This window comes from Chiloscyllium punctatum, chromosome 2 (genome assembly GCF_047496795.1).
Source record: "Chiloscyllium punctatum isolate Juve2018m chromosome 2, sChiPun1.3, whole genome shotgun sequence".
Classification (NCBI taxonomy): Eukaryota; Metazoa; Chordata; class Chondrichthyes; order Orectolobiformes; family Hemiscylliidae; genus Chiloscyllium; species Chiloscyllium punctatum.
The window spans coordinates 154523449-154536352 of NC_092740.1; the positions used below are offsets into that span (position 1 = coordinate 154523449).

The 12904-nt window shown below is 39.9% G+C and overlaps 1 protein-coding gene across 6 annotated transcripts in view; it reads right to left on the reverse strand.

The window, feature by feature from the left end:
* The window catches only part of smarca2 (SWI/SNF related BAF chromatin remodeling complex subunit ATPase 2), a 133943-nt gene that overhangs the window by 15013 nt on the left and 106026 nt on the right, over nt 1-12904 (reverse strand). For all 6 annotated transcript variants that reach the window (XM_072590663.1, XM_072590682.1, XM_072590672.1 and 3 more), the window contains 2 exons: nt 12348-12453; nt 1348-1449 (listed from right to left, as the gene is read on the reverse strand). In XM_072590663.1, the coding sequence (XP_072446764.1) occupies nt 1348-1449; nt 12348-12453 (208 nt within the window). The remainder of the gene's footprint in view (nt 1-1347; nt 1450-12347; nt 12454-12904) is intronic.

The following is a 12904-nucleotide window of genomic DNA, read 5'->3' on the forward strand; positions in this document are numbered from 1 at the left end:
TTCAAAATTAAAAGTGTTCTGACAAAAAGCAACTTAAAATGCTCTAGATATAAACCTATTAATTTTCAGTATTATTTCTGGAGACAAAAAAATGATTTTTGAGTGTACAGGGCTGCAGATCTCAATAACTGCAACTTAAAAGGATATTGAACTGAGATATATTCCACATATATCAAGTGAGAAACAACCAACACCATTACTGCAGGGGAGATGTCAGAGATCGGTTCTTTACAGAGTGGTGGGTGCGTGGAGTGCACTGCCAGTGGTGGTAGTAGAGTCAGAGACATTAGGGACACTTAAATGACTCTTGAAGTACAATGAAGGTTAGTCTGATCTTAGACTTGATGTTGTAAAAGAAACTGGGTGAACCCTTCAAACCGTACCTTAGGTCTCTGACCCATGAGAGGGGGCAGGGAGAGTCGGGTTGACAACCTCGTTGTTTTTAAATGGATGAAACAAGACAGCAAACTTCCAACAGTGCCACTGTCCCTCAGTGCTGCAATAAGTTACAAGCCTGATGATTATAGCCTGAAGTTTCTGCTTTGGGGAAATTGCCACTTTTAGAATACTGCATTCAATTCTGGTCACCTTGCCATAGTAAAGATGTTATTAAACTAGAAAGAATACAGAAAACATTTATAAAAGATGTTGTCGGGTTTGAGTTGTAAGGAGAGGCTGGAACTCTCCCCACATTCCTGATGAAGGGCTGATGCCCGAAACATCAATGCTCCTGCTCCTTGGATGCGGTCTGACTGGCTATGGCTTTCCAGTGCACACTTTGACTTTAACTGAACCAAGTCAAGCTGAAAACAAATTGTAACTGTGGCAGCTGAAGGGACCAGCCTAATTATTGGTTTCAATTGATAGTTGGTCACAGGGTCACCAAATACTTTAAAGGCAAAGCTAGATAAATCCTCAGCAAACAAGGGAGCCAAAAGGTAGGACAGTTACAGTGTGATGTGGGGAACAACATCCCCAGGTATATTACTTATGGCAACATCTTGGCCAATCAGTTAACTTGCCTGGTAAGCTGTTGAAGTTTAAGATATATATGAAATTATTTATATCAATCTCAAATGCTTTATTCTACAAAAATACATTTCTACACATTACACTTTGAATTATTGACCATTTACAGGGGAAAAAGCATGTATACTTCAGTATATGCTGCACCATTGTAATTCTTTATCGTTTAAAAATAAACTTTGAATACAATTTTATGAAACAGTCAGTATCAACAACTCTTTCCCTGCTGCGAATTCAGATTACAAAATCCACCTTTACATTACTATTTATTTGCACTATAGATTTTGAGAGTTCTAATATTAAATGGAGTGAAAGACTGACCTGTGATCCTTCCAGGTTGAACGTCTGAGCATTATGACATAACAACATGACATCTTTTTCTAGATCTCCCAGGCTTCGATACTTATGGTTGCGAATGCGGTCCTAGAGAAATTTAACGGAATTAATAATGTGAGAATTATAGGATGATTAGAGTAACGTGGCAGCCAGAGTCCACAGCAGTTCTCTGCATGGGCAATCCAGTTTGTGCCACTTCATCATTGTTTTCCAAAAGCCCTGCAAACATTTCCTTTCTAAAACCAAGTTGAATTGGCTTCTACAATCATTCTAGGTCATAACCATTTGCTGAATAAAAAAAAAATTGTCTCATGTTGCCTTTGGTTCCTCTAAAATTGATGTCCTCTGGTTGTAGATCCTTCTGGAAAGGGTTTGCCTTTATCTCGGTCTAAATGTCAATTTTAAACACCCCTAACCAATTTCCTGCATATTACTGCAGATGCTGGAATCTGTACTGAAAACAAAAAATGCTGAAGATCACAGCGGGTCAGGCAACATCCATGGACAGAAAGCAAGCTAATGTTCAAATCTAGATGACTCTTCATCAGAGCTGACGTGAAGTGTGGAGGGGGCAGCATTTATGCAATTGTGGGGCAGATGTGTGTTGGAAGTGCTGGAAGAGAAAGATATCGATAATTCAGATTAATTAATTGGAGCGTGAGAACAGTAGAACCATGTAGGAACAAATTACTGCAAATGCTGGATGAAGATTAATTTCAACTCAAAACGTTAGCTTGTATCCATGGATGCTGCTTCACCTGCTGTGATCTCCAGCATTTGCTGCTTACAATGGCAGAACAAAAGGTGCATCTAACTGCCAGACTGGAAAGAACAGACAGTCTCACTGAGGTGGGGTGGGAAGAGGAGAGATGACATGCTGACAGAGAATGTAACAACTGAAGCTAAAAGGGAAGGAATTCAAAGTTTGTGCGAAGATTTGTAGCTCGGGTGCTTGTTGTTGTGGTTCTGTTTGCCGAGCTGGGAATGTGTTTCAGACGTTTCGTCCCCTGTCTAGGTGACATTCTCAGTGCTTGGGAGCCTCCTGTGAAGCGCTTCTGTGATCTTTCCTCCGGCAGTTGTAGTGGTTTGTCTCTGCTGCTTCCAGTTGTCAGTTCCAGCTGTCAGTTGCAGTGGTCGGTATATTGGGTCCAGGTCGATTTGCTTATTGACTGAATCTGTGGTGGATGAGTGCCATGCCTCTAGGAATTCCCTGGCTGTTCTCTGTTTGGCTTGTCCTATAATAGTAGTGTTGAGCAAAACCAATGTAGTGTACAAAATCCCATGCAAGGACAAAACACTACATAGGACAAACAGGAAGACAGCTAACGATCCGCATCCATGAACACCAACTATCCACGAAACGACACGACCAGCTATCCTTAGTAGCCACACATGCAGATGACAAGCAACATGAATTCGACTGGGACAACACTACTATTATAGGACAAGCCAAACAGAACAGCCAGGGAATTCCTAGAGGCATGGCACTCATCCACAGATTCTATCAACAAACACATCGACCTGGACCCAATATACCGACCACTGCAGCAGACAGCTGGAACTGACAACCGGAAGTGGCAGATTCAAACCACTACAACTGCCGGAGGAAAGATCACAGAAGCACTTCACAGGAGGCTCCCAAGCACTGAGGATGTCACCTAGAGAGGGGACGAAACGTCTGCAACACAAATTCCCAGCTCGGCAAACAGAACCACAACAAAGGGAAGGAATGGGATGACAATTTTTCAACCTTCTCTGCATGAAGGTGTACGCCAGCAGATTTTCCGATCTACTTAACTCATTGATTGAGCCATCCTTTTTCTGTGTTGTCTCCATTTTAAAGTTTGGTACATGGTTCTGTCATGCAATCTACTGCATTCTATATGCAGGAACCCCAATTCCTTTCTATTTGCATTTGTTTTGAGGATATAGGAAACACCTCTAAAGCAGAAGTTAATGCCCATCCCACATTGTTCTGAGGACAATAAATGAAAATCACATGGAATACAGGAGTCAGCCATAAATCAAACTAAAAGGGCACAAATTCTCTTAAGGTAATGAATGAATCAGTTGTTTTTGTGAAAATAAAAATGTAGTGGTTTCTCAGTCGTATTGCTGAAGGTAGATTTATTCAATTTTGTAGCTTGTGTTGATTCAATGCCATTTCCATTACTCTACTGTATCTTTTTAACTCCTGTGCAACATATCTCAAGTAATCTCTTTCTCTGCACCCATACATACCTCAGGGGGCTATTACAGTTATATAAAGCTATAGTCACGAGTTCCACTTACTGCAACTCAGAACACATTGGCTTTTCTAATGCTGCAATGCAGACTCGCACAAAAATTAAATTAAAACCTCGACTATACAGGAGCAAGCTGTTAATCAATTGAGATGTTATACTGGTTATTGGATAAATGGACAGAGAAACTATTTCCTTTGGTGATAGAGTCTACAGCAATGAGACACACCTTCAAATTAGAGCTAACGTGTTCATGGTGTAGGGATAATCAACATGGCTTTGTGTGTGCGCGTGTCTCACAAAGTTGATCGAGTTTTTTGAAGAAGTAACAAAGAGGATTGATGAGGGCAGAATGGTAGATGTGATCTATATGGACTTCAGTAAGGCGTTCGACAAGACTCCCCATGGGACACTAGTTAGCAAGGTTAGATCTCACGGAATACAGGGAGAACGCACCATTTGGATACAGAACTGGTTCAAAGGTAGAAGACAGAAGGTGGTGGTGGAGGGTTGTTTTTCAGACTAGAGGCATGTGACCATTGGAGTGCCACAAGGATCGGTGCTGGGTCCATTACTTTTCGTCATTTATATAAATGATTTGGATGCGAGCATAAGAGGTACAGTTAGTAAGTTTGCAGATGACACCAAAATTAGAGGTGTAGTGGACAGCATAGGTGGTCTCCTCCTTACCTCAGAGTACAACGGGATCTTGATCAGATGGGCCAATGGGCTGAGAAGTGGCAGATGGAGTTTAATCTAGATAAATGTGAGATGCTGCATTTTGGGAAAGCAAATCTTAGCAGGACTTATACACTTAATGGCAAGGTCCTAGGGAGTGTTAATGAACAAAGACCTTGCAATGCAGGTTCATAGCTCCTTGAAAGTGGAGTCGCAGGGGGATTGGATAGTGAAGGCGGCATTTGGAGTGCTTTCCTTTATTGGTCAGAGTATTGAATATAGGAGTTGGGAGATCATGTTGCGGCTGTACACGATATTGGTTAGGCCACTGTTGGAATATTGCACGCAATTCTGGTCTCCTTCCTATCAGAAGGATGTTATGAAACTTGAAAGGGTTCAGAAAAGATTTACAAGGATGTTGCCAGTGTTGGAGGATTTGAGCTATAGGGAGAGGCTGAACAGGCTGGGGCTGTTTTCCTTGGAGCATCAGAGGCTGAGGGGTGACCTTATAGAGGTTTATTAAATCATAAGGGGCACGGATAGGGTAAATAGACAAAAATATGGGGTAGGGGAGTCCAGAACTAGAGGGCTTAGGTTTAGGGTGAGAGGGGAAAGATATAAAAGAGACCTAAGGGGCAACTTTTTCATGCAGGAGGGTGGTACATGTATGGAATGAGCTGCCAGAAGAATTGGTGGAGGCTAGTACAATTGCAACGTTTAAAAGGCATCTGGATGGGTATGCGAATAGGAAGGGTTTGGAGGGGCTTGAGACAGCTATTCGTCATCATGCCTGCATTTGCTCTCTTACACACTGCCAATCTCCAGTCTTTTCCCAATGTCCCTGCATACCATTTCTATTTAAAATTATCACCCAATATTCTCAAGTGCCACAACTGAACCTACCTCCACCACATTTCCAGGCAGCACATTCCATATCTCAACTAATCGCCAGGTGATAAAAGTTTCTCTCATGTCACCCTTGCTTCTTTTGCACATTACTTCACATCTATGCCCACTCACTCATTACCCTGTTACAATTAGGAACAGCTTCTCCCCAACTACTCTACCCAGGCCGCTCGGGATTGTGAAAATCTGTATCAAATCAATTCTCTGCTTTCTTCTCTTCAAATAGAAAACAGTCTCAACTTCTTCGATCTATCCTAATTACTTCATTAGCCCATGTTTGAGTCAAAGCTGCAAAGAGTACAGAGTGACTGCATCAAGGCATTTGACTGAGAATAGTACCAAAAAGCTTGGCAAAATTAAAGCCAATGAGAATCAAGGAGAAAACGGTTTACTCGTAGCAGTCTAGCAAAAAGACAGTGATGGCTGTTGAATGCTAATTCGCAGAACATCACTGCAGGAGTTCTTCATACTAGATGTGTGTTAATAAAGGGCAAATTGTGTTCAACTAACTTGGGAGTTTTCTTTGATGAGGTAACAGTGTGGGCTAATGACAGCAATACCTATTACAAATGCACGTCAAAAGAATCTCAAAGTATTACACAACAGATTTATGAGCAAAGGTAGAGCTTGGAGAGTAAAAGGGACACTAGCGACATGGACACAAATTTGATAGCGTGATAGAGAACCTGAAAGCAGAGGCTAAGAAGGTTTTCTAGACTGGAGTAACGCTTATACTGGAGATCCCCCAGGTGGTGTTAGGATCACTGCTGTTTCTTGCATACATTAAACCCCAAGACTTTGGATTATTGGGTGAAGGTGCTGGAAATTAGAGTCTAGATTAGAGTGGTGCTGGAAAATCACAGCAGGTCAGGCACCATCCGAGGAGCAGGAAAATCGATGTTTCGGGCAAAAGCCCTTCATCAGGAATGAGGCTGGGAGTCTCGGGGTGGACGCCTGAGGCTCCCAGCCTTATTCCTGATGAAGGGCTTTTGCCTGAAATATCAATTTTCCTGCTCCTCAGATGCTGCCTGACCTGCTGTGATTTTCTACCACCACACTTTTGGAATATTGGGGACAATTTCAATTTGTGGATGATAAGCTGCTTGCAAATACTGCAACTCTGTGTGGTTGGCAGAAGTTACTTCAGACTGGTGGAAGGGGTGGATAAGTGGAAGATGAAATTTAATACAGAGAAGTGATTAATTTTGGTTGGAATAATGTGGAGAAATACAAAATCAAAGGGCACTATTCTAAAGGAGTGTAGGAACACAGGGACCTGGGTGTAAATCCCCAAAAATCAATACAGATGGTGAGACAGGCTCAGAGCACAACTAAGTGTAAAGCATCCTGGTTTTATAAATAAAAGCAAGTACAAGAAAAAGCATGTTAAATTTATATAAACACTGCTTCAATTAGAATATCAAAACCCAGTTGTTGACACCCTACTTTAGAAGTGATACGAAAACATCAGAGATGATGCAGTGGAGATTCACAAGAATGGTTCCAAGAAAAACTTCAGTTACATCGGACCAAATGATTCCACTTATTCTCCTTGGAGCATAGAATGCTGAAAGAAGACTTGAGAGGCGCTATTCAGAATCACAAGTGGTCTGAACTGAGTAGATGAGAGAAACAGTCTCATTATGGGAAGGATCAAGGATGAGGGGACGTAAAATGTAACAATGGGCAAAAGGTAACAAGAGGAAAAAGGATTTTTCACGCATCAAGTACTTATGGTTCTGGAGTACAAAGCCTGGAAGTGTGATGGAGGCATCCAATGGGGAAATGAATTATCTTAAAAGGAAGTGCAAAGTTATGGGAACAAGAGAGGGAAGTGACACTTGGTGAAGTGCTCTTTCAGGGAGACAGTACAAACATTACTTTTGTGCTATAGGCATTTATGATTCTTTATATTGCAGATGGGTTATTACCTTTAGCTTGTTATGCAGGAAGGAACAAGTAAAATGGAGAGGTGTAACCACACTGAATTGTTTAATTAAAGCTGACCCTGCAGCAGTGGTCAGTTTCAGGGATGAAGTAATGAGGAAATTGTAGATGTGTCAAGTGTACATTGGTTCCAAAGTTTCAAGAATCTAATGAGTGCTGGCAAGTTTCAGGGAAAACAGTCCAATAAATATGGCTATACATCTGAATGCCTTGACTTAAAATTGATTGGGCGAAAGTGAGGACTGCAGGTGATGGAGATCAGAGTCGAGAGTGTGGTGCTGGAAAAGCACAGCAGGTCAGGCAGCATCTGAGGAGCAGGAGAATCTATGTTTTGGGCCAAAGCCCTTCATCAGGAATCAGAAATATTGATTGGATCTGCATTAGTTAGAATTAAAGACAAACTTAAAATGAAAGGTTCCCTGGGATAAAATATAAATGATACTATACAAGAAGCTACTTTCGATAAGGCAAAACTTAAGTTGCACTTATCTCTTTAGCCAAAATGGGGGAATATTCAAGAAAATCAGCTAATTGATTAAACTAATTGACTAAGGAAAAGTTGAAGTAAATTTTCCTCACAAAAACAAAATACTACAGATGCTGTATTTTTCCCCTGGATCCCCTCATGTGAAGTTGCTGCTCAACTTTTGCATATTCGTATTTTGCAGAAATGGTTAAGGATTTAGAATAATATACAAAAAAAACACAAATAGAAATTACTGGAAAAATTCAGCAGGTCTGACAGCAGCTGTGAAGAGAAAGCAGATCTAACATTTCACATTCATTGACCCCAATTCAGAACTGAGTTTTTCCAGCAACTTCTGCTTGTATTTCAGATTTCCAGCATTCGCAGTTCCTTATATATATTAAAAATATATATATAAAGTGGCTGTTGCATGAGCGTTGGACTTGCAAAGACTGGTGTTCAGAACTATGAAAATTTTAGATTCTCAAGCATACCATACTTTATAAATTATCTTGTTCACCACATATTTAATAAATCTATGAAATATCAGTCAAATGAGCAAGAAGCTTATTGATCAAGGTGTGAACAGTACATCTGAAATCATAAGCAAAAATCAAACAAACATATTTTAGGATGTACAAAGTTAAAAATCACACAACCCCAGGTTATTGTCCAACAGGTTTACTTGGAAGCACTGGCTTTCGGAGCACTGTTCCTCCATCAGGTGATTGAGGAGAATATGTTAGGATAGAACAGTGTGATTCCATCAATAGAAAGTGGCAGGAGGGCGTGACAATAAATAAGATAAGGGATTGGATTGTAGCAAGTTTGGAAGTGCTCACATGCTTGGATGAAAGCAGGGGTTATACAGATAAGAAACGGACTGACTAGGGTAACTGAGGGTTCAGGATATCAGGGCTCAATAAGAAAGTGGAGTGGGAGAGGAGGATCTAGCTGTCACAGTGCTTGCAGATACCAACATTGGCAGGGCTAGGAAAGAGTTTCTGCTTGGTCAATAGGAAGATCTCGACACTAAATTAAAAAGCAAAATTTAGAGCTAAGAATCTCTGGATAACTACCATAGCTGTGCGCCTACTGCCAGTGAACACAGATTAGTAAAACAAATATGGCTAAACAGGAGTGGTGTGGGAAAGGTGGATTCTGGTTCAGGGGCACTATGATCCAAACGTTTGAAAAGGAGACAGTAGCGTTGGCACAGTCTACACCTGATCGGTTCTGGGCAGTGTTCCGGCAAAGCATATGATGAGGAAACTGCAGATGGCTCTAAACAAAGGGAGTGACAGATCAAGCTTGGGCAGATGTAACAAAGCAAAGGTGTATCAGGAAGGGACAGAGTATTTCAATCCAAGGTCACACCAACATCTTAAAAAGGGAAGGAGTTATTAAACAGGGAACCATACACCAGTTAGCTCAACACATGCAAGAGTCTATAATAAAGAATACAATAGAGCATTTAGAAACGTATGATCAAGCAGTGTCAGAATGGCTTCATGAAGGAGAAATCATTCCTGAAAAATTGATTAGAATTCTTTGTGGTAACAAGCAGGACAAAGAGGAAACAGCAGATGAAATATATTCAGATTTTCATAAGATATTTGATAAGGTACCTAATAAGATAAAAGCCTGTGATTGGAAGTAGCATATTAGCATGGATAGAGGATTGGCTAACTAATAGCAGGCAGACAGGTGGGATAAAGCTGGCTTTTTCAGGATGGTGACCTGTAATTAGCAAAGTGTCACACTGATCAATGCTGGGGCTACAATTATTTACAATATATACTCATGACTTGGATGAAGGTATACAGAGGTGTACTGGACCTTGGAGTTGAAAAGCTAGCAAGGACTGACAAAGTACAGAGAGTCCGGATCAAAGTAAGAATGTAACACTTGGTTGAAACAAACAGCTGTAGCTGCGTTGCCATGAAACAAAAATAAATTCAAATTCGGCCAGTTTAAATTATGCCCCAAGATAGCAAAATCTAATCAAATTTGAATTTAGTACTTCAATAATATGAAAACCAATAAAACGATCCCATGTTTTGGGGTAAAAAAAAAGATATTTTGGACAGTTAGTGGGGAGAACTGCCAGGGACATCCATAAATATAGACTGCTAATTGAAGAGCTCTCTGAAAGGTACCTGTCTATAAGAAGTTTGCGCAGCAGAACATCGAAACTGACTGAGAGATAATCCACAGAGGAAAGTCTACAAAGCAGTATCAACAAAGCTAACTGGTTTTTGAAACGTGATTTTTTTCGTTAACCTTAATTAGGATTTTTGAAAAATCGGACTAGTACTGTAGAGTGGGAAGTAAAAGATAGGTTTAAGAGAAAAGGAGTTGTAAATAATTGTTGGCTTTAATATTCTCTGTTAGTGTTAAAGAATAAAATAGTTAATTTTTACTTTATATAGTGACCCCGGGATAGTTTTTTGCCTCTTGAATTTGAACAGATTACAGCGTGAGGTGAACTTTTTCTGTGTAGCTGATCTAAGTCAGCAGAGGGGTTTACCCCGTGTCGTAATAGTACTACGCCAAGTTTGCAAATGACACTGAATATATGGAAAATCAAGGGCTGAGGAAGGAGACAGCATACAGATGGATATTGTAACACTAAATGAATGGGCAAAATCTTGGCAGATAGAATGTAATGCAACTGGATGTGAGGTCACACATTTTGGCTGGAAAAATAAAGAGCTGAATATTATTTAAAAAAAGACTGCAGAAAGCTATAGACTACAAAGGATTTGGGAGCCCTCATGCATAAATCACAAAAAAACTAACATACATGTTCAGCAAGTAATAGGAAAGACAAATTGAATATTCACTTTTTTTTTGCCCCAAGAGGAATGCAGTAGAAAAAGAATGAGGTCTTGATAAAACTATATAAGGCAGACAGATGGAATACTGTGAAGAGTTTTGGTCCCCTTAGCTAATGAAAAGTATATTAGTGTTACAGGTAGTCCAGGGAAGGTTCACCGTAGCAGAGCACAATGTTGAGTCAAATCAGCATAAAAATAAAATCTGATGATTTGTCAGTTTAAAAGAAAAAAAACAGGAAAATTTAACTGTCTATAAATGTTTAGCAGGAGAAGTTGATACAGGAAGTATAAGGGTGTAGTAGAAGAATTATAGTAAAATAAATAAGCTGAAAATACCAATGAAGGGATAGCAGAATTGTAATGTGAATATTACACTTGAAACTCTTAACATTGGAAGCAGACCAACTTCAGTAAACAGAACAGACAAACAGATAAATACCCTAATAAACATAAATGGACATTTTCATCAGAACATCTATATATGCTAGGAAGCATTGCAATCCAGTGAAGGGTTGTAGTAATAGATGGGTTGGGGAAACTCCTCTGCAACATATAGGGAAGAGTGACCCTGTTAATACTGGAGAGTCAAAAGGATCATTTAACCTCAGGATGAATGGACTGTACTGGCTGGTGGGGTGGAATGGGATGCTGTCTCAAACACAAAGAATGGCATTGTTCAGCAATGCATACTGTCAAGACTCTAGGTCAAAAGAACATAGCATTGAGAAATGTGCACTGGGATAGGAGTGTTTGGCTTTATAATACACTAACCAGAGACACATCTGGGAGGATGGAAAACCTGTAATCATTGCAGTTATACAGAATTAATGGTATAGTGGACGGTGAAGACAATTATCTAAGATTACAGAGATCTTGTTAAATTGGGTCACTTGGCAAGGGAGTGGCAGATAAAGTTTAATTTGGATTAGTAAGAGATATTGCACTTTGGCAATGCAAACAAGGCTAGGACTTATACAATTAATGGTACAGTCCTGGGTAGTGTTGTAGAACAGAGACACCTAGGAACTCAGGTACATAATTCTTTTAAATTTGCGTCACAGGTAGACGGGGTGGTTAAGAAGGCACTTAGCATGCTTGCTTTCATTGCTCAAATCATTGAGTAGAGGAGTTGGGACGTCATGTTGAGGTTGCTCAGGATAATGGTGAGGCCTCTTCTGGAGTACTGCATGCAGTTCTACTTGTCTTGTTATGGGAAGGATATTATTAAACTGGAGAGGGTTCATAAAACATTTACCAGGATATTGCCAGGAACGGAGGGTTTGAGATATTAAAAAAAAGACTGGAAAGGCTGGGACTTTTTTTTAACTGGAGTGTAGGAAGTTAAGAGTTGACCTTATTGGAATTTATAAAATTATGTGGGGAATAGATAAAGTAAATGACAAAGATCTTTTCCCTAGGATGGGGAGTTCAAAACTAGGAGGCATATTTCTAAGGTGAGAGGTGAAAGATTTTAAAAAAGGCATGAGGTACAATGTTTTTATTTACAGAGAGAGTGGTTTGTGTGTGAATGAACTGCCAGACAAAATGGTGAATGCAGGTTATTTATAACATTTAAACAACTTATGGATAAGTTCATAAATAGGAAAGGTTTGGAGCCAAAAGCAGACAGGTGGGACTAGTTTAGTTTGGGAATATGATTGGCATAGATTGGTTGGATTGAAGGGTCTGTTTCCATGCTGTATGACTCTATCCTATAACCTTACAATGCTTGAGAAGTCTATGAAATGAATATGACTGCAAGACATATAAATATGTGACTCTAATACAATTAGTGTGTACACAGGTCGAATAAATCTACTGCCTGGTTTGAAACAGCAACCTCTCCAGCTTACAGCGTCATCTCAGAACAAGTCAGGAAATAATCTTCTTTATGATACATCTCACCTTAATTTTTTTGAAATCTACAGGTTTTCGGATTAGCTCGTAGTATTCAGGTAACTCCTTCCGTGAAGGTAACTGGATAAAAACCTCACTTAGCTGTCGGCTCAAGCTAGTTTCAGGGCAAAAGGAAATGAAGCTAGGTTAGTTCCACAAACTCACATCATCAATATATTGACAACAATTTACACGTAAGAAAATTCAAATCCCAGCTGCGCCTATATCTGCCATTCACTTATTTCAACTAAGAATACATTACTGCATTCCATATCATTGTTAGAGCGGTCTCATTTTGCTTATCATTAACTGCAATGTTTATTTCTGCTCAATCTACAGCTCTGTGTCACAAGAAAATGGCACACATACTCAGCAGGTCAGGCAGGACCAGCAGTGGTGGGGGGGGGGGGGGGGAGGGGATTAACATTTTCAACTCAATGGCCTTTCGTCGTATCAGATAGTGTCTAAGTTATGGAGTGTTGCTATAATTTTGTTTTAATTTCAGAATTATAGCATGCACAATATTTCATGTGTCTTGTTATTACTCTATTGTTCTAGGCATAGTA